Below are 16547 nucleotides of genomic sequence, written 5' to 3'. Positions count from 1 at the left end.
CCAGTAAGACGGGGCAATAGGCGACCATGCTCCCGCGTCTATCTGGTCCTGCCGTTGTAGGTAGGATATAACCGCCACCTTCCCGGCCTGTCTTTTACGGCCGTCCGATCGGCGTCTTGGCCTCAGCCCCCATTCTGAGCAAAGATTCCAGGTCTGGTCGGAGGGCTGCTTTGCAACAGCCGCATACTGATGCGACCCTAGGTCGTCACCTTTTCTCATTTGCTTATCGTTGGGAAGTATGCCGTTCTGTGCCTATCTTTGTGGCACTGTAGGGTAATGAGAAGCTTTGTTGACGGGGGAGAGAATATGCCAAGGTGTTAGGCCAGTCTCTCGGCATGATCGACATCAACAAGGCCAAATTTAGCAATGCGACAACGCAGCTTCCCCCGATAGATGATGCACTCCTAGGCACGCTGGGGTCCAAAGTTCAAATTGAACGCTATACCTCTCATTATGATTATCCTGTCTGGGTATCATGTACGAATTCTGCATGCGCAACCTCATCCTTGCCATGTTCCAAGTAACTATCCAACGCCCCCCGATGAGAAACCAAGATAGCCGACTTTAGTCTTCTTCAAATGCCCCTGGCATCTTGAGTCTTTCAGTATCCTGTGCGCCTTTGCTCCCTCCACCCTGGGTGCTTTCGACTTCGGAGCTAAATCTCCCCACTTTTTCTTTTTCTTTCTTCCTCTTGGTTCGAGGAACCGACAGAGACCTAGCTCGTTTTTCTTTCTCGTGGCCCGTCTGCGTTCCCTCGTCCCCGGAAGTGTCTTTCCATGGCAACGCTAAACTCAGACTTTTCCTGGGTTTTTCTCCTGTTTCTTGTTCATGCTTCAGCTCCTCTTCCTGTTTTCTCTCCTTTTCCTTCTTCTTCTCGATCTTCTTGATCACCTCTCCCGTCATCTCCTGCCTCATTAACCTCTCCAAGACATCCTTCTTCCTCGTCCTGCGGTCACCAATGGTAATCAAGAGCCCGGCCGTGATATTTGTGACGATGGAACAGCATAGAATGGTCGTCGTGGCCGCCACAGGTCTCCGGTGGGAAGGAATGCCAAAGGTTACGGCGCCTAGAGAAATCTGTAACAAAGAATGCAAATCCAGCAACAGGACGATGGCAATAAGCAGTCGCAAAGGAAATGCGTGGTGGGTTTCCGTCTCGTGAGGTTTGAAAAATGTGTGTGACTTGGCGAGCTTTGACTGGTGATGAACCAGGCATGCTTGCTGCTTTTCTGACAAGACTGGGACGAACTCGTCCTTGTCTTCTCTTGTAATCTTTTCTGTCGAGCTTGATCGCTGTTGCGTGTGTTGTGCTTCGAGATCATCGTCTGCGATGCGGTGTTCTTCCGCAATGGGCAAGTCGTTGTGATCCTTGAGTTCGGGCAACGCCAATCTTTCGCGGCGCCTCCATGTTTTTCGGTGATATCTGGCAACGAAAAACATGTGGTACGTATCCTTGGCTCGGAAGGGTGCCATACCATCTCCAACGATTGCGAAAAGCGCCACGAGAACATAGTCGATAATCTAAGGTGTTTGTTAGAGAATCGCTCCAATCAGCCAGATGTGCAAGGCGGCATCGCAACTCACATCAATCGCATACAACTGCTTTTCCGAGTCCCCAACGTACACCCATCCGATCAAAAAGAGAACCCAGGCAAGCCCAAACAGTGTAATGAGAGTGGCGTAGAGTGTGATCAGGAACCCCAACGGTCGCCTAACATACTTTCCAAACGCCTTGAACCTCTGTTTGATCTTTGATCGTCGAGAATGCAGCATGTGCCTGACATAGTCGTTCAGCAACTTGACATCCTCCTCCCTCCATCCCTGAAGGGAAGCATCGTTGGGCAGAATTGCGTATTGGGGTTCCGAGGTCAGGACAGATGAGAGGCTTGGTGAGCGAGGCCCTGCGTGTTCTCCTTGTTGTTCTCCCTGGACAGCGGCAGCAGCAGAGGCTATACTTTCCTTGGAAGGCGGGAAGGCACCAGGCATTGGCGGTAGTTGGGAGAGGTCATATGTCGGCCGTCGGTTCACCCACTTTCCCAGTGAAGGCAAGAAGAGCGAGTTTTGAATGTTGGTTATGGATGATAGAGTAGCCACCTCAGGGTCTTTGTGTTTGAACTATCAGATTATGTTTCTTAGAGAGGTCAGCCAGAGAGGGGGAAAAGCTCACCAATGACATCGAGAAAGTCGACAACCCTCGACTCATACACATCGTCGCCTGAGCCACCAGATACTTGGTGCGGATTCAGCACAGTCTGTCTTCGTCTACCGAGGGCCCGGTGGAACCGCCCTGTATGTGGTAGCCCATCCTGCTGCGCATTGCTCTGGGAGGGGCTCTCGGGTACCGATGATAACGGGGGAACTGTTTCGATGGCCCTCGGCATGGATGGTCTCTGGGGTTCGGAGCTTGACCGTCGTCGACCACCACTCCTGCCCACATCCGTTGCATGGTCCTCTTCCCAATCGTGTGCTTGCGTCTGGGGCTCGTGGGTCATGGTCGGTGTAAGCCTGGATCCCAGGGCGGCCGGTCGCAGACGACGGAGTTGGATGGCTGATTGCTGACGGTCAAGAGGTCGGAAGACAACGCTTCGTGCCGGTGCCGATGGGGGTCTGGCCGGGGCGACATGTTGAGGGGGTTGCTCTGTAATTGGGGTCAGAGGGGTAGCAGCAGAGTCCTGTGTCGACTGTTGGGCTTCTGGAGCCGGGCTGGCGCCGTTGAAGTAACTGTTGACATGGGCGACGTTGGTGGTGGAGGGGGAGGGCCTGTCAGGTTGCATCTCGAGGGTTCGTTCGAGGTTCGCAAGGCGAAAGCAATCCTACATTGGGGGGAGGGTAGAGATGCTGTTGTTTATTATTAGAGTTGCATGTCCTGAATTCTGTCGGTGTCACCCTCATATGTCCTGCAGTTCCAGTTCGTCCCATTTTGGAAGGGACAAAAACATGGAAACCCATGGGCGGCTCAGGGCTGGCATGTTTGACCATGACGTCACAAGTCGACGTGTGTCCTGAAAGCCATGTTTCGTGCCGATCCGGGCCGTGCTCGGTGAGGCAGTGAGTGGTGCATAGGTAAATAGTGATGCCCAATCTATGGGTACTCGGTTATACCTAAACAAAAGAGTGGAAACCCTCTTTGTAGAGGATGGATGAACAATAAGCACGTACAGAGGAACCAGACACGAAATCCACATCCATGACGGTGGGATAATAGTAGAATAAAAGTTAAATTTTCGAAATCTAGAGCATTTTACGTAAGAGCATCAGTGGTTTAGTGGTAAAATCCATCGTTGCCATCGATGGGCCCCGTGTTCAATTCACGGCTGATGCAATCAATTTTGCTTTTTTTTTTCTTTCAGCCCACCTCTTGCCACAGCTTTTCGCAGCTGCTGTTAGCAAAATGCTTCAACCAAACAACCAAGCAACCAAGCTATTCTTTCGACAGCAGACCAGGTGTTCAATATGCTGCCTAGCTGTGTAGGTAAGTAACATTATCAGCATGAACTAGACCATGCAACCAATCGGCCCTCGGCGGTTTCCAACCATGTGAGTCGGCGGTGAACAGAAGTGGGTGCAGTGCTTACCTGTACCTTGCCTTCGCTTCCCCCCACCGTTTGTTCAATCATCCCGCCCAACTCCGTTGCCCGATAGCTCCACCGGTCCCGCCACGGCGGTTTTCATCGTCTGGATGAACAATGAGGCTTCTGAGGACAGATACCTTGGAGCTTGTCGAGTTTGTGGGCCGCGTCCCGCCTTATGTTATCTTGTCGCACACGTAGGAATGAGCCTTTTTTTCTTTAATACCGTCATGAGATGGCCGTGAGCTGATACAACTCAACTGTCTTAGCTGGGGTCCGGATGAGGTGACTTTCCAAGACCTCTCACAGCTGTCCAAGACAGCACTCCGCAAGAAGGCCGGATATGCCAAGATTGCAGGATGCTGTGCCCGCGCCATTCAGGACCAGTATGAATATGTATGGGTAGACACCTGCTGGTATGTCACTCTCCATTCATGCCTCAAACCCACTGTCTGATGTGCAGCCAGCATCGACAAGACGAGCAGTGCCGAGCTGTCTGAAGCCATCAACTCCATGTACAGGTGGTATGCAGAGAGCGACATCTGTTACGCCTACATGGCTGACGTTGCGGCCGATGAGACCTCCCACCAGCTCTTCTCAGACACATCGTCAGTGTCGAGCTTGAGGAAGGATGTTGGGTCTCCGCCGCCCAAAGCCGCCTTCCGCACCATACCATCCATTCTGAGAGAGTACGACAAGCTGCCTAGGACCTTTGAGCACTCGAGATGGTTCACCCGGGGCTGGACGCTTCAAGAACTCATCGCTCCGCCATTGGTCGAATTCTACGATCATGATTGGCACGAGATTGGCACAAAATTCTCGTTGCGTAACATTATCGCCAAAGTCACGGGCATTCCCATCTTGGTCCTCGAGGGTGCTGATCCCTCAACGTGTCACGTTGCAGAGCGCATGTCGTGGGCTGCCAACAGACAGACTACGCGGATTGAAGATGCAGCATATTGCTTGCTCGGTATCTTCAAGGTTCATATGCCGCTGATCTACGGAGAGGGCCACCGTGCCTTCTATCGGCTCCAAAAAGAAATCATGAAAACGACCGAAGACTATACGATGCTTGCCTGGGGGCTGTCCAAGTATCTGAGCAACAAACACCACTGGAAGGGGGTCAAAGGGGATCCCCGTCGCCCCCTCGCCGATGGGCCGATTGATTTCGAGGAACACAATCGGAACCTGTGGACCTATGTCCGGTTGATTCCTGACAGTAATGTCAACTACGGAACGTCAAACCCAAGCTCGGCTGTCTTGATGGACGACACCCCGCCGCTGATTACGAGTCGTGGCCTTCGTGTCACACTTCTCCTTCGACCTGCAAGAAAAGCCTCTCACCAGCCTCAGGGCGGTCGCAATAGCACCACACCCGCCAACGCTGGCGAGTACCACGCTTACATCAACTGCAAAACCTCGCGCACCTCCAGTATCAACGAGCCTTTGCTTCCTGTTTGTCTCGTGATCCGCCCAGAGCTCAAGCACTCCTGCTCCTCTTCCTCCAACGTCTACACAGGTTCCGATGACCCAGACAGCGCTTTTGTTCTCTTGGACAATCCGGCCGATCTGGCGCAGTTTTCCCGACAAACCATCTATCTTTCTACCGCTTCTCTGGACGACGCCCTCGGCAACCTCAACCACCGCATTTCCTCCTTGTCCAAGAATCTGTATATACTGGACAAGCCACCTGCCTTGCGACCTGGTGACAGCACGAAAGCAACCTGGAAGATCACATCTTGTCACTCCCACGCCGTCGGGTCTGGCCCTGGTCATGGACACTACGAAGTCCCCCGCAAATTTACTTCTGCCAGCTTGTTTCAACCCTTTGAGCTCCCTCCCTACAGCGTCAGGTTGTTTGCTTTTGAGCTACCCGCCTCCCAAACGTCAGATCAGAGCGACAACGCCTTTGGCATCGTGATAGGCAACGGCTGGTGCGATGTGATTTCACTGAATGATGTGGAATTTAAGGCAAAGTGGGGTGTTCTGGTCAGAAATGGGAAGTGGAACGAGGTTAATGCCCTCAGATACATACAGTTTGCTTGCGGGGCTTGCCATCATCCCGGGCAAGGTGCCAGTGCAACAGCCATTCCGCACTCTAACCATGCCACCGGTGCCAATGGGCAAGGGCTGGAGGACGATCATCTCAACCTGAGCAGCAGGCGGCCCAAAGATAGGGTGGTCAAGAAGGTTGGCTTTGGCGGGCTGGAGGTGGCCGTGAAGTTGAAGAAAGTGAGAAGGGTGGATATCAACTCTGAGAGTGCCATCAGGATACAATGGAGTGCAGTTACGATCTGAGGACAGATATGCTGGGTTAAGAGGCTTGGAGGAACTACTGAATCTGTATTTGGCCATCAGAGAATAGACTTTTCTCCATGTTTGTTACGTTGATTGCTTTTTGATGCCAACTCTACATGAACTTTAAAAGAGACTTGGAGATGCATATACACCAGAGGCCGATCTGAATGATGATTGTGCCTAAGATGCCTAGCCAGAGACCTTCGATTCTTGAGGATAACCTGGTGGCACTTTGAGATTGTGCCAGGAAGTCCCCATTAAAGCAGCCACGGACTGATGTAATTGGAACGGATAGTATGTACGTGACAACCATCTGAAGTACAGATGACGAAGCAAGAAACCGTGAAGACGGTAGGAGCGTGCAGCTGCATAAGTACGTTTAAAGCTGAACGTTGCCCTGCCTTGCACTGCCCAGAAAAACAGACGACAGTTTCATGCTAAGTCATGGGTGTTTTATGCTTGCTCTTGGGAGACAGGGAGCTGAGACAACCAAACTCGCACTGACGCTGGATTCTCAGGGGCTCTGGAAGGACTCGGCATGCAGCGTCCCACTCCTGCCAAGACTGGCACCCCTGTTCATGCGAGCCTCCCCAACGGGGGTGTCTTCGACTTGGCTTGCTGAAGATACGAAGCCACGGGGTTGTGTTGAATATTCACATGCTGGAGCTCACAGTGAGTTCGTCGACCTAAGCATCAAAGGCACCTAGGTAGGTACTTGCACGGAATAGTATCACATAACTTCACTCTGTTAAGATGTGTATTCGTAGGTAGGTACCTAACAAGCTTGGTACTTAGCTAATCGAGGTGAGTTCGCTTCGGGTCTGGCATGCAAGTTGAGGTTCAAGGTGGGGTCAGCCTCCCGGTTCACAGCAGCTCCGAGTCTCAAACAGCTCCATCAGAACAATCAACCCCGGCTCTTACACACTGACCTCAAAAAGACTCTCATCGCATCTGTGTACACGATAGGACTTAGGGATGACAGATTACCTCATCGATTGGGTGTGTGTATGAATGCGTGCTTCGTACCAGGGATTTGTGACCTCTCATTGGAGATAGGACAGGGAGCGGATTGGAGAGAGCGGAACTTTGGGAAGGGTACCTCATAGATATTTTGCAAGTGGTGCGTACCTAGCTAACAGGCCAAAAAGCAAGATGCACATAAATGAATACTACCACCGTCATCTTAACAAGGCCTGTTCATGATCTGAGGATCGCAGAAAGATCCCCACGGGTGCGTGATCACCACAACAACGCCGGGAACAGTGAGGGCTGAGCCAGGAAGAGAAAAGAAGCTGCTCTCCCAGTTCCAGGTCCGTCTTGTCGTCCCAAGCCGTCCAAGCCTTTTTTTGCAACAAAAGTGCGCAAAGCGAGTACTTGGCTGCAATGGGCAGCGGAGTCGTAAAAGAGAAGGAAACAAATTCTTGAAACAAGAAGCCGGAGTGTCGAGGTTCCAGGCTCCTCCAATGTCGCGTCCCCTGCGTCCGCTGCGACGTCAGACCTCTTATGGGCACAGACAAGGCAGAAAGGGGTTTAGTGCGGGGGAGTCAACAGCCCCCCTCTTGGCCAAGCGAGGGACCGCGGCCGCTCTTCTTTGAACCTCCGTCTTAAAAATCCGAATTCTTGACAACCGTTGACATCACGGCATGTCCCGCACCCACCAAAGACGGGAATGCAAGCATGGGCCCGACCCAGAGGCCTCGATGATGTCGCTCCGGCAAACTATGGTTCGAGTTTTACATCTCTTGATCCCCAATATCATGATCAATGCTGGTCTCCCGTCGCCATCAGGACTCAAGAAGCAGCCCCCTTCCTTTTCATTGTAAACACAAGCCAGCAGTTATCAACAGCTGACTCTGGACTACAAAAGCAAAAGTTTGTCTTGGACTAGTCTACCTTAGTGTACAAACTACTACATCTTGGCATGGATTTCTGAGAAGCCTCAGGGGTCGTATCTCGATGCTGGGTGCTTCACACCCCCTTGCAGACACCTCCTGGCTTCTTCCTGGTTTGGTCGTGGCATCGCTGCCTCCCCGGGCACCGGGGGTCTGATGCCAAGTCGGGGCGAGGAAACATCACCACACCGGATTAAAACTACTTGGATCTCCTGGCTCACTGCTGCACGGATCGACCAGGTGTTTCCTTTCCTTCCCGTCCGTCCTCTTCCCTCTTCCCACCCTCCTCTCTTCACCTCGACCTTTCCCTCTCTTTATTCCTTTCCTCTTCAACCATCGCCAAGCCCGTCCCCCTCATCCACAGTGCAAGCGTTGTTGCATGTGGTGAAGCGGTGTTGTTGTCATTCTTTTCACTATTTTTCGATTCACCAACGGAGCAGGATACTCATCGACCATTTTACTATTACTTGATATTCTTTTACATACTCAACTGCTTCATTTTGTCGGAGCGCAAGCCGTTCACTTTATTTCTAACGACCGTCATCATTTTCATCGCATCATCACGAACCGGATCATCGGGAGCATAACACCAACCATTTGTGTATATTTTTAAGTTTTTTTTGACATCAGATATTGGAAGGAGGACAAAGATGGGCTTCTTCAACCCTCTGCCAGTGGCTCTGGCCCTTCTGGTCTCCCTCGCTGCCGCCGGGGCTCCCGCAGCAGTCCCCGAAGTGGTCACCGAGACCGTCGTTTACACACAAACAGTAAAAGAGACTGTTCATGTCACGGTACCAGTCGTTCACACAAGCACCGTCGTCTCTGTAACCCACGTCACCGTCCCGACAACAGTACATATATCGGTGCCAGTACATGTCACAGTCCCGACAACAGTTCACGTCACGGTACCCGTCACCCACACGACGACTTACACCTCGACACTCGTATCGCACGTCACTGTTCCCACCACGATAAGAGAGACGTCGACCGTTCATGTCACCCAGTCGGTTCCAGTCCACGTAACTCAGACCGTTCCCGTCCATGTCACCCAGACAGTTGCCGTTACCCACACCGCCACGAGCACTCTGGTTCACACCCGCACCGAAACGAAGGAGAAGGTTGTCACGGCGACGCAGGATAGGCCAGTCACGGTTCCGGTCACACGCACCGAGGTCAGCGAGAGGTTGGTTACCAAGACGGCGGTCAGCGAGAGGCTTGTTACCGTCACCAGCGTTCATGTCAGCGAGAGGCTAGTCACCCATACCTCGGTTGTCAGTGTTCCTGTCACCAAGGAGAAGCTTGTCAGCGTTCCCGTCACCCATGTTGTCAGTGTGCCGGTCACCAGAACCGAGACGAGAGCGGTGACAAGCACCCACACAGTGAGCGTGACTGTTCCGGTAACAAGGACCGAGACTCGGGCCGTTACCCAGGTTGTTAGCGTGCCTGTTACGCACACCAAGGTCAACGAGAGGCTGGTGACGACAGTGCAGGTGAGCCAGAGGCTGGTCACATCCGTTGTCACCCAGGTGGCCACCCACACTGTCAGTGTGCCTGTCACCCAGCAGGTAACCCGGACAGAGGTCAAGGAGAAGGTTGTCAGCGTGCCTGTCACCCAGGTCAGCGAGAGACTGGTCACTTCAGTGCAAGTCAGCGAGAGAGTCGTGACTAGCACCGCTGTCCAGAGCCATGTTGTCACCCAGACTGTCCCGGTTCATGTCACCCAGACTGTGCCAGTTCATGTCACGGTCCCTGTCACCCGGGTCGAGACCCAAGTCAGAACAGAAGTCAGGGATAGAGTGGTTACGCAGACGTCTGTCCACCACCAAACCGTCATGCACACCGTCACCAGTACTCAAGTTCAGCATGTCACCGTCGTTAAATCTGTGGCGGCTCATCCCGTCACCACCACCAGGACGGTTCATGTCACGGTGAACCAACCCGTGGCGGCTCATCCAGTCACCACCACCCAGACCGTCCACGTGACAGTGACGCCTTCGGAGTGCGCAGGTCAGGAAACCGTGGCGCCCATCGCCTCACCGGCTCCTCACCCTCCTCCGGCCCAGGAGGCTCATCCCATGCCAGCACCGGCACCCGCGCACCCCGGTGTAGTCCCCGTGGTCATCATGCCTCCGGTGCACTCACCGATCCCGGTGGTGCACCCACCTGTTGTTGTCCACCCGCCACCAGCAGCTACCTCGGCAGCGGCACCGGCACACACCATGACCCCAGTCATGGAGCATGAGTCAGCACACACCACGCCTACGGTGTACACAAGACCACAGAGAAAGGCGATGAGATTCAGGAGAGCAATGTAATTCATCAGCAAGAGTAGCGGTTGGGCGACGGATGGCAATACCGTGGTGGAGTTTCGCTGGAAAGAATTGTTAGCGGCCGGGGCAATATTGAGGATGGACGAGGGCATCTGGCGAAACAAAATTGACTTTTCTTCTTTGGCGTTTTCTTGTTTCCCTGCAAATGTCCTTGATAGCTCTCAAAGACCAAGCAATAATGATATGAAGCGTCTTTGTTTTTTTTTCTGTTTAGTTTTTTATACATCCTTTTTGTTAGATTCTCTCTCATCACTTTCTTTGCCCGGCGATGGGCTCACTGGGCAGAGCAGGATACAGGACTAGGCACATACACTTTACTATTGCATTGCTGCTCTTGGGAATACCTACCTACCTGCCTATCTACCTGTCTATCTAGTCTCTATACCAATACCCTACAATGAAGAGGAACTGCCTATTTACACAGTTGACGCGTGTACTTGTTCATATGTATTTATCTAAGTACTTTGTGATTCATCACCTATATCACGGTACTAAGGACACTCATCATTGCTTCAACCGTGAGAGTGATGCTGGCATTCAATATTCTCAGAAAGAGATTCAATGACCATGAAGTGCACTTTACGGTCATTTTGTGGCTTGTTTACGAATCTAGATTCTGAAAAAAATCCGTAGCCGAGAGAACTCCATGCTTTTAGCATGTCGCCACCTCGATTTATGCAGAGCAAGTTGTGCAAGTTGTGCACGGGTTATCCAAGCTCCCGCTGTTTACGGCAGATGTTCATTCCGTGGTGGAGGCTAGAATCCTGTCTTGTGGCAGATGCGACTTTGGCGATCCAGTAACCCTCTTAGGCCAATGATTGCTGTTCTTTTGGACGGGTAATCCCGGAGTAACCCACAGATGACGACGATACCAGGATCAAGGAAACGTGGACGTTGAGATTTGTCAAGGAAGGGATGCAGGCGAACAGATCAATGTAGCAATGATTGTTCGCATGCAATATGCTCGTTCCAAAATAAGTAGGAGGCTGCCTTGTTCCATTCGGGTGCCCGGATCACGATGTGAGTTGTGCAAAGACTTGCCATATCTCCACCAGAATCATAAGTGTTTGTGCTTTTTCTCAACAGAACTATATATATTTCATACAGAGCTCGGTTGCTTTTTCCCGAGTTCTAGGTTTTTATCCTTTCCATCTGCCAAAACACCATCGGCCGCTGTTCTGGCAGCTTGAATTATGGCCATGATGGTTTCACCAACTGATTTTCTCGACGCTTATTACTACCTTTACTTGTTTGTCCTCTTCACTGGTGCTTCCCTCCTTCGAGGCACACTTCGAAATCGCCATCTATCCCAATTTCCTCACCTGAACCCCAAGCCTGTGACGGAGCTGACCAAAACTCGCATCCGCAAGGAGTTCTTCACCACATCCTACACCATCATTCGTCAGTGGTTCCACACCAACCCCGACAAGGCAGTCCGGGTCACGGCAGATGTGGGCGATGTCATCATCTTGCCCGTACGACTGGCCAATGAAATCAAAAACGACCCCCGGCTGAGCTTTGGAGAGTTTATTTACAACTCGTTCCACGCGAGCCTACCGGGGTTTGAAGGCTTCAGAGAGGGTGCCAGGGATTCGAGGATTGTGCAGGCAGTCATAGTGCGCGATCTGACAAAGCACCTGAGTAAGTGTATCGGATTTTTTGTTTGGTATTGGGGTGGTAAGGACTGACTTGTAGTTACCTTCAGACAAGGTGACCGAGCCTCTGGCAGAAGAAACGAGACTCGCGCTTGATGAGCTACTACCCCATACGATGGCGAGTGCAACATGGCAGCCCGTTGAGATTCGCGATACAATCCTACGCCTCATTGCACGCATCTCCTCTCGCGTGTTTCTAGGCAGCGAGCTCTGCCGAAATGAAGACTGGCTCAAGGTCACACGCGACTACACAGCTGATGCTATGCGCGCGGCTATTGAGTTACGTTTCGTCCCCAAGCCTGTGCGGTTTCTGGCACACTGGTTTATGCCGTCTTGCCAAAAAGCAAGAGTGCATGTCCAGGAGGCAAGACGGATCATTGGGCCTGTTCTGGAAAAGAGAAGAGCACAAAAAATGGCCGGCAACGGCAGTTTTGACGACGATGCTATTGAATGGTACGTTCTGCGATTGTCTTTGCTCTGTGAGAAGTCTTTTGCTTATTAGAGTTAACTGGTGTGTACAACCATAGGTTCGAGCGCGAGGCACAAGGCAAACCGTATGATCCTGTCATTGCGCAGCTTGTCATGAGCATGGCAGCCATCCATACCACGACCGATCTGACAGTGCAGGTTTTGGCCGATTTGGTCCAGCATCCTGACATAATTGACCCTCTGCACGAAGAGATCGAGTCGGCTCTTCGGGAGGGTGGCTGGACCAAGAACTCGCTTTACAACATGAAGCTTTTGGACAGCGTGATCAAAGAGAGCCAGCGGATCAAGCCAATCGGCCTTGTCTCGATGCGTCGTGTGGCTACAGCGCCTGTCACCTTGTCAGACGGCACCTACATTCCCAAGGGTGCCACGATTGCCGTGTCAGCAGAGCGCATGTGGGATCCAGCTGTTTATCCTGGAGCTGACTCGTGGGATGGCAACCGGTTTCTGAAGATGCGATCTGTTCCAGGCAGCGAGCATGTTGCGCAATTGGTTAGCACCAGCCCTGAGCACATGGGCTTTGGACACGGGCAGCATGCTTGTCCTGGGCGCTTTTTCGCGGGGAATGAAGTCAAGATTGCGCTTGTTCACTTGTTGCTGAGATATGACTGGCGACTACCCGAGGGAGCTGCAGCCCCAAAGCCAAGAACACTGGGCTTTGGTCTTGGGGTTGATCCGAGCCTGCGCTTGGAGTATCGGCCGAGAACCAGAAATCTGGGGGATCTGGGTGGCATTGAGGTTTAGTGAGATTGGCAGGAATCTGGAAAGACGGGGCAACGTACCTTGGCTGGGCCTGGTGCGGCAGAGATTAGAGTCACTGAAAGGGAGTGTACGGATATGCATGTGTTGGTGTTGTACAGTACCTCGTCATAGGTAGAAAATTCATATTATTTGGGCCACCTTCCCTTTGCACAAAACCCAAAATGCCACAGGCTACCTATGCCGACTAAATTCAACCAGCGCCACTTCCAGTCCCTAAAAGCAAAACAATCTCGCATCCTCTATTTCCAATTCAGAATGTTGTAGGGCGTTCTCCTCGGGTCGCCTTCCGTATCCACCAAGAGACTTCTCCGTCTCGATTCTTCCACGGCGGGGGTGTTCTTTTGGGCAAACATCTTGTCGATGGTGGATGACTCATGTTGCAGTTGGTTTTTGATGTAACTGATTACGCCGTATACTATAAAACCAACCGGGTCAGCGAGCGTTCGGAAGGGAAATGATGCGAGATGGGAGCTACCTGATGCCGCCACCACGATGCCTGGAACAACAACATTGGCTGCTACTCCCTTGGGAACTGCTCTGGGGAGGGAAGAAGGATTGGGAAGGGCAGCGGCCGACAGGCGGGGAGTTGGACGAAAGGCGGGCATGTTTTAGTTGCTTGATATAGGTAACTTGTCTTTGGTTGTCTTTGAGCTTTGGTGATGCTGTGATGCTGTGATGCTGTGATGCTGTGATGCTGTGAGACCTAGGTACTGAATTGAGAGCGGGAGACAGAGGCTCTTAATCTATTTCTGTTTGGCTCCCACTCCCACGAAATATTGTCCGCTACATCGCCAAGATGGACTGAGAACAGCATCTCGTTCCAGGCATAAGTCCATGTTGGCACCAGACAAGTCCAAAGTGTGCTGATGATTCCAGCCTGTGTGGTGTGGCACAAGACTAGATGGCACGATAGTGGTGCGACGACCCACTTTTTGTTGCCCATGGGAGGAATCCAGCTGAAGGCCTCAAGAATGGAAGAAGGAAGGTCTGCCGTAAACACCCGAACAGTGGCTGTTATGGCGGCAGGGCCCGGGCGAGGATCATGAATAGATCAAAAAGCCTTACTTCTCTTATTAATATGACCTCTGGTCCTTACCTACCTATCTACCTGATGTCTTGTTTGTTCCAGACGGACGCCAGACAAAAGCCACCTGGGGCTTGGCGTTTGCCAGTGCGAGACACTTCTGGCAAGCAGCCGAGTCTGCCAAGATTGGCAATGGATAGGTTTTCGACGGCCGGACAGAGCTGGGCTGCCAAGATTGGTGTGGCAGGGCTGTGCACGGTGCACCGAGTAACTTAGCGTGTCGGGAAAACAGCGGGAAACGCTGCAGACGCATAGTAGCAAACTCAACTTGCCTCGTAATTGTTCATCATTTCATCGTAACTCCAAGCGTGACGCCGATTCTGCCACCGTACAGCAGCATTGTTAGTCAGCCATGGCACCCCAGGGCGGCGAGGAGGCCATGAACCCTAGGGCCATTCAGGCTCTGGAGACCCTGTGCCAACGCTACAGGCTCTCGCGCGCCGCGCTTCTCGCCGACTTCAACAACACGTCGTCGCAGGCCGTTTGGGGACAAATCAACTATTGGTCCCGGGAACGCCAGATTCTAGATTATGATGAAGCTAAGCGACTTCTCTATCTCGGCCACGCCCAGAACCCTTCGCGTGGCCTGCCTCGTGTTCCTTCCGACCCAAACCGCTGGATCCCCACCGACATTGAGGAGGCTGATGAGATTTACTGCCGAGAGGTCTTCAGCCGAGAAGGTAAGATGACCCCTTGGCGTTTTTGTTTTTTTTCCTTTCTGAATCGCTTTGAATCGACGCAGTTTCTAATAGATGAATACCTGAAGGGGTCAGGCCACGCTTACTTCCTGGCTTGGGCCGAGTTCGAAGCGCGCGCAACCGCCGCAAGAGCCCTAGCACAAGTCCCGTCATTCCTGGGCCTGGACCCGCTCAAGTCCAAGAGAGCGCCCAAGAGCATCGGCAGCTCCAGCAGTTTCAAAACATCCAACAGGAAGAAGACCCGTGGCAGGGGCAGCATCCCGACCAACAGCAAGATCAGGGCGATACCATCATTGCCGCTGCCGTCCCGCAACCGCTCAACCTGGACATTGACCCCGGCTTGCAGCACGTCACTTCAACCTTTCAGCTAACGCCTGAGACTGATGACGGCGTGCCCATGATGCCGAGTCGTCGCTCAACCCGCACCTCTGTCAGGAAAAGGCGCCATCATGATTCACCCCCACCCTCGGCCCCCAGCAATGTGCCAGCAGCCAATGACGAGATTTCTCCAGTCAATGATGATACGCCGGCCACCCCGGCGGCAACAGTCGATGGTCAAACTAACGGACATACCAATGGCCAAAAGCCTGCTGTCTTCACCGACATGTCCGCTGCCCAACAGCTGTTGGCATTTCAGAACGGGGCCGAAGACTCAGACCTTGCTGCCGAGACCGATAGCGACCAAGCGGCCAGTCAAAAGCGCCGCCGTACTGATCAGGAAACACCCAACGCCAGCAGTGACGCTTACCAGCCCGTCAACACTGCCGCTCCCGTTGCCTACAAAGAAGACGAAGCCATCTCGTTTCTTGTTGATGCCACCAAATCCAGCTTTGTGCAGAAGCTCCATCAGTACCAGGATCTGATGGTTGCAATGGCTGGTCACCAGCAACGCCTTGCCAAGATTGATCAGGCTCTGGGGAAAGTTACAAGTCAGCTCGAAGATGCCACCAAGTTCCTTGCCGAGCGCCGCGAGATGTTGGTCAACATTGAATCAAAGAGGCAAATGACGCAGGCAGGCATGGAAGCTGCCGAGTTCAAGGTCTGGCAGGAAAACCACCCCGCCCTGGCCGCTCAGGTAGTGGGACCTATGAAGCTCACCTTGACTCAGCTCGCCGAGGATAAGAAGGAGATTGAGTACCAAATCAAAGATAAGACCATGGAGATGGAGCCCCTCCTCGAGGAAAAAGAGGAAGGAGAGCAAGAGAGAAAGGTTGTGATTGTTGAGGCTGGATTTCCCCTCGCCTACCAGGACGGCGATATTGAGAATAGCCTAGATTGGCTGAAAAGAAAGATTGAGGATCTGAAAGCATACCTGTTTATTCTTGGCCTGGGTCCTTCCCGTGTAGGTGAACAGGTTCGGGAACATGGCGGGGTTGGTGTTGATACGAGCGTCTACCTATAAAGGCACCTTACTATGTGAAGTACTGGCCATGACGAACATGGCAAGAAGGATAGAAATTGCTGGATTGATATGGTCTTGTTGCTACCTAGTGCTTTGTTTATAACATAGCAAATAAGCTTTGAAATATACTATAATATCGGACCACGTAGAAGGCACATGCTGGGCTGCCACAACGGGAGATGATGTTTGGGGGTAGTTTGTCCACTCTCAGCCCTTCCGTCGGGCCTGTCCCCGGATATAGGCCTGATTTCAACTCTAACACCTAGATAGGTACCCAAACTCCTGGCTTACTTTCACTTGGAAACGGGCTTTAAAGAATCACCGCTGCAGAACGTCAAAATTAAAATGTAGATCTCTTGGCGCAGTCC

At 52.4% G+C, this 16547-nt stretch overlaps 6 protein-coding genes and 1 non-coding gene across 7 annotated transcripts; 4 read left to right on the top strand and 3 right to left on the bottom strand.

The window, feature by feature from the left end:
* Positions 1–348: 348 nt before the first annotated feature.
* On the bottom strand, positions 349–3102 carry QC761_611580 (uncharacterized protein). The gene is made up of 3 exons (XM_062881560.1): positions 2168–3102; positions 1585–2102; positions 349–1521 (listed from the first exon to the last, which is right to left on the bottom strand). The coding sequence occupies exons 1-3, from the start codon at positions 2772–2774 to the stop codon at positions 565–567; spliced, it is 2082 nt and encodes a 693-aa protein (XP_062729012.1). The 5' UTR covers positions 2775–3102; the 3' UTR covers positions 349–564.
* A 149-nt stretch (positions 3103–3251) lies between these two features.
* QC761_0087770 lies at positions 3252–3322 on the bottom strand. The gene has a single exon. It is a non-coding gene; the product is annotated as a tRNA-Gly (tRNA).
* Positions 3323–3397: 75 nt separating this feature from the next.
* On the top strand, positions 3398–5999 carry QC761_611570 (uncharacterized protein). The gene is made up of 3 exons (XM_062881559.1): positions 3398–3766; positions 3839–3985; positions 4037–5999. Exons 1-3 carry the CDS (start codon positions 3687–3689, stop codon positions 5865–5867), a joined length of 2058 nt encoding a protein of 685 aa, XP_062729011.1. The 5' UTR covers positions 3398–3686; the 3' UTR covers positions 5868–5999.
* A 2410-nt stretch (positions 6000–8409) lies between these two features.
* On the top strand, positions 8410–10074 carry QC761_611560 (uncharacterized protein; the record flags this gene model as incomplete). Its single annotated transcript, XM_062881558.1, has 1 exon — positions 8410–10074. The coding sequence occupies one exon, from the start codon at positions 8410–8412 to the stop codon at positions 10072–10074; it is 1665 nt and encodes a 554-aa protein (XP_062729010.1).
* Positions 10075–11195: 1121 nt separating this feature from the next.
* On the top strand, positions 11196–13132 carry QC761_0087740 (uncharacterized protein). Its single transcript, XM_062872932.1, has 3 exons — positions 11196–11730; positions 11795–12197; positions 12272–13132. Exons 1-3 carry the CDS (start codon positions 11283–11285, stop codon positions 12975–12977), a joined length of 1557 nt encoding a protein of 518 aa, XP_062729009.1. The 5' UTR covers positions 11196–11282; the 3' UTR covers positions 12978–13132.
* QC761_611520 (uncharacterized protein) lies at positions 12450–14137 on the bottom strand. The gene is made up of 3 exons (XM_062881557.1): positions 13471–14137; positions 13097–13410; positions 12450–13026 (listed from the first exon to the last, which is right to left on the bottom strand). Exons 1-2 carry the CDS (start codon positions 13598–13600, stop codon positions 13235–13237), a joined length of 306 nt encoding a protein of 101 aa, XP_062729008.1. The 5' UTR covers positions 13601–14137; the 3' UTR covers positions 12450–13026; positions 13097–13234.
* Positions 14138–14341: 204 nt separating this feature from the next.
* QC761_611510 (uncharacterized protein) lies at positions 14342–16206 on the top strand. The gene is made up of 2 exons (XM_062881556.1): positions 14342–14759; positions 14846–16206. Exons 1-2 carry the CDS (start codon positions 14432–14434, stop codon positions 16177–16179), a joined length of 1662 nt encoding a protein of 553 aa, XP_062729007.1. The 5' UTR covers positions 14342–14431; the 3' UTR covers positions 16180–16206.
* Positions 16207–16547: the final 341 nt, after the last annotated feature.

The sequence above is a fragment of the Podospora bellae-mahoneyi genome, chromosome 6, assembly GCF_035222275.1.
Source record: "Podospora bellae-mahoneyi strain CBS 112042 chromosome 6, whole genome shotgun sequence".
NCBI classification, from domain to species: domain Eukaryota; kingdom Fungi; phylum Ascomycota; class Sordariomycetes; order Sordariales; family Podosporaceae; genus Podospora; species Podospora bellae-mahoneyi.
Note: the sequence above shows the minus strand (reverse complement) of the source record. Positions and strands in the feature narration are given on the sequence as shown.

Excerpts from the sequence above, each read along its gene's own strand:
- QC761_0087740 (XM_062872932.1), top strand. The coding sequence starts at position 11,283 with ATGGCCATGATGGTTTCACCAACTGATTTTCTCGACGCTTATTACTAC. Across the intron at positions 11,731-11,794 it reads CGATCTGACAAAGCACCTGA|ACAAGGTGACCGAGCCTCTG; the intron begins GTAAGTGTATCG and ends AGTTACCTTCAG. Across the intron at positions 12,198-12,271 it reads GACGACGATGCTATTGAATG|GTTCGAGCGCGAGGCACAAG; the intron begins GTACGTTCTGCG and ends GTACAACCATAG.
- QC761_611510 (XM_062881556.1), top strand. The coding sequence starts at position 14,432 with ATGGCACCCCAGGGCGGCGAGGAGGCCATGAACCCTAGGGCCATTCAG. Across the intron at positions 14,760-14,845 it reads AGAGGTCTTCAGCCGAGAAG|GGGTCAGGCCACGCTTACTT; the intron begins GTAAGATGACCC and ends GAATACCTGAAG.
- QC761_611570 (XM_062881559.1), top strand. The coding sequence starts at position 3,687 with ATGAGGCTTCTGAGGACAGATACCTTGGAGCTTGTCGAGTTTGTGGGC. Across the intron at positions 3,767-3,838 it reads TATGTTATCTTGTCGCACAC|CTGGGGTCCGGATGAGGTGA; the intron begins GTAGGAATGAGC and ends CAACTGTCTTAG. Across the intron at positions 3,986-4,036 it reads GTATGGGTAGACACCTGCTG|CATCGACAAGACGAGCAGTG; the intron begins GTATGTCACTCT and ends ATGTGCAGCCAG.
- QC761_611580 (XM_062881560.1), bottom strand. The coding sequence starts at position 2,774 with ATGCAACCTGACAGGCCCTCCCCCTCCACCACCAACGTCGCCCATGTC. Across the intron at positions 2,103-2,167 it reads CGACTTTCTCGATGTCATTG|ACCCTGAGGTGGCTACTCTA; the intron begins GTGAGCTTTTCC and ends TCAAACACAAAG. Across the intron at positions 1,522-1,584 it reads AGCAGTTGTATGCGATTGAT|ATTATCGACTATGTTCTCGT; the intron begins GTGAGTTGCGAT and ends CAAACACCTTAG.
- QC761_611520 (XM_062881557.1), bottom strand. The coding sequence starts at position 13,600 with ATGCCCGCCTTTCGTCCAACTCCCCGCCTGTCGGCCGCTGCCCTTCCC. Across the intron at positions 13,411-13,470 it reads CATCGTGGTGGCGGCATCAG|TATACGGCGTAATCAGTTAC; the intron begins GTAGCTCCCATC and ends TTGGTTTTATAG.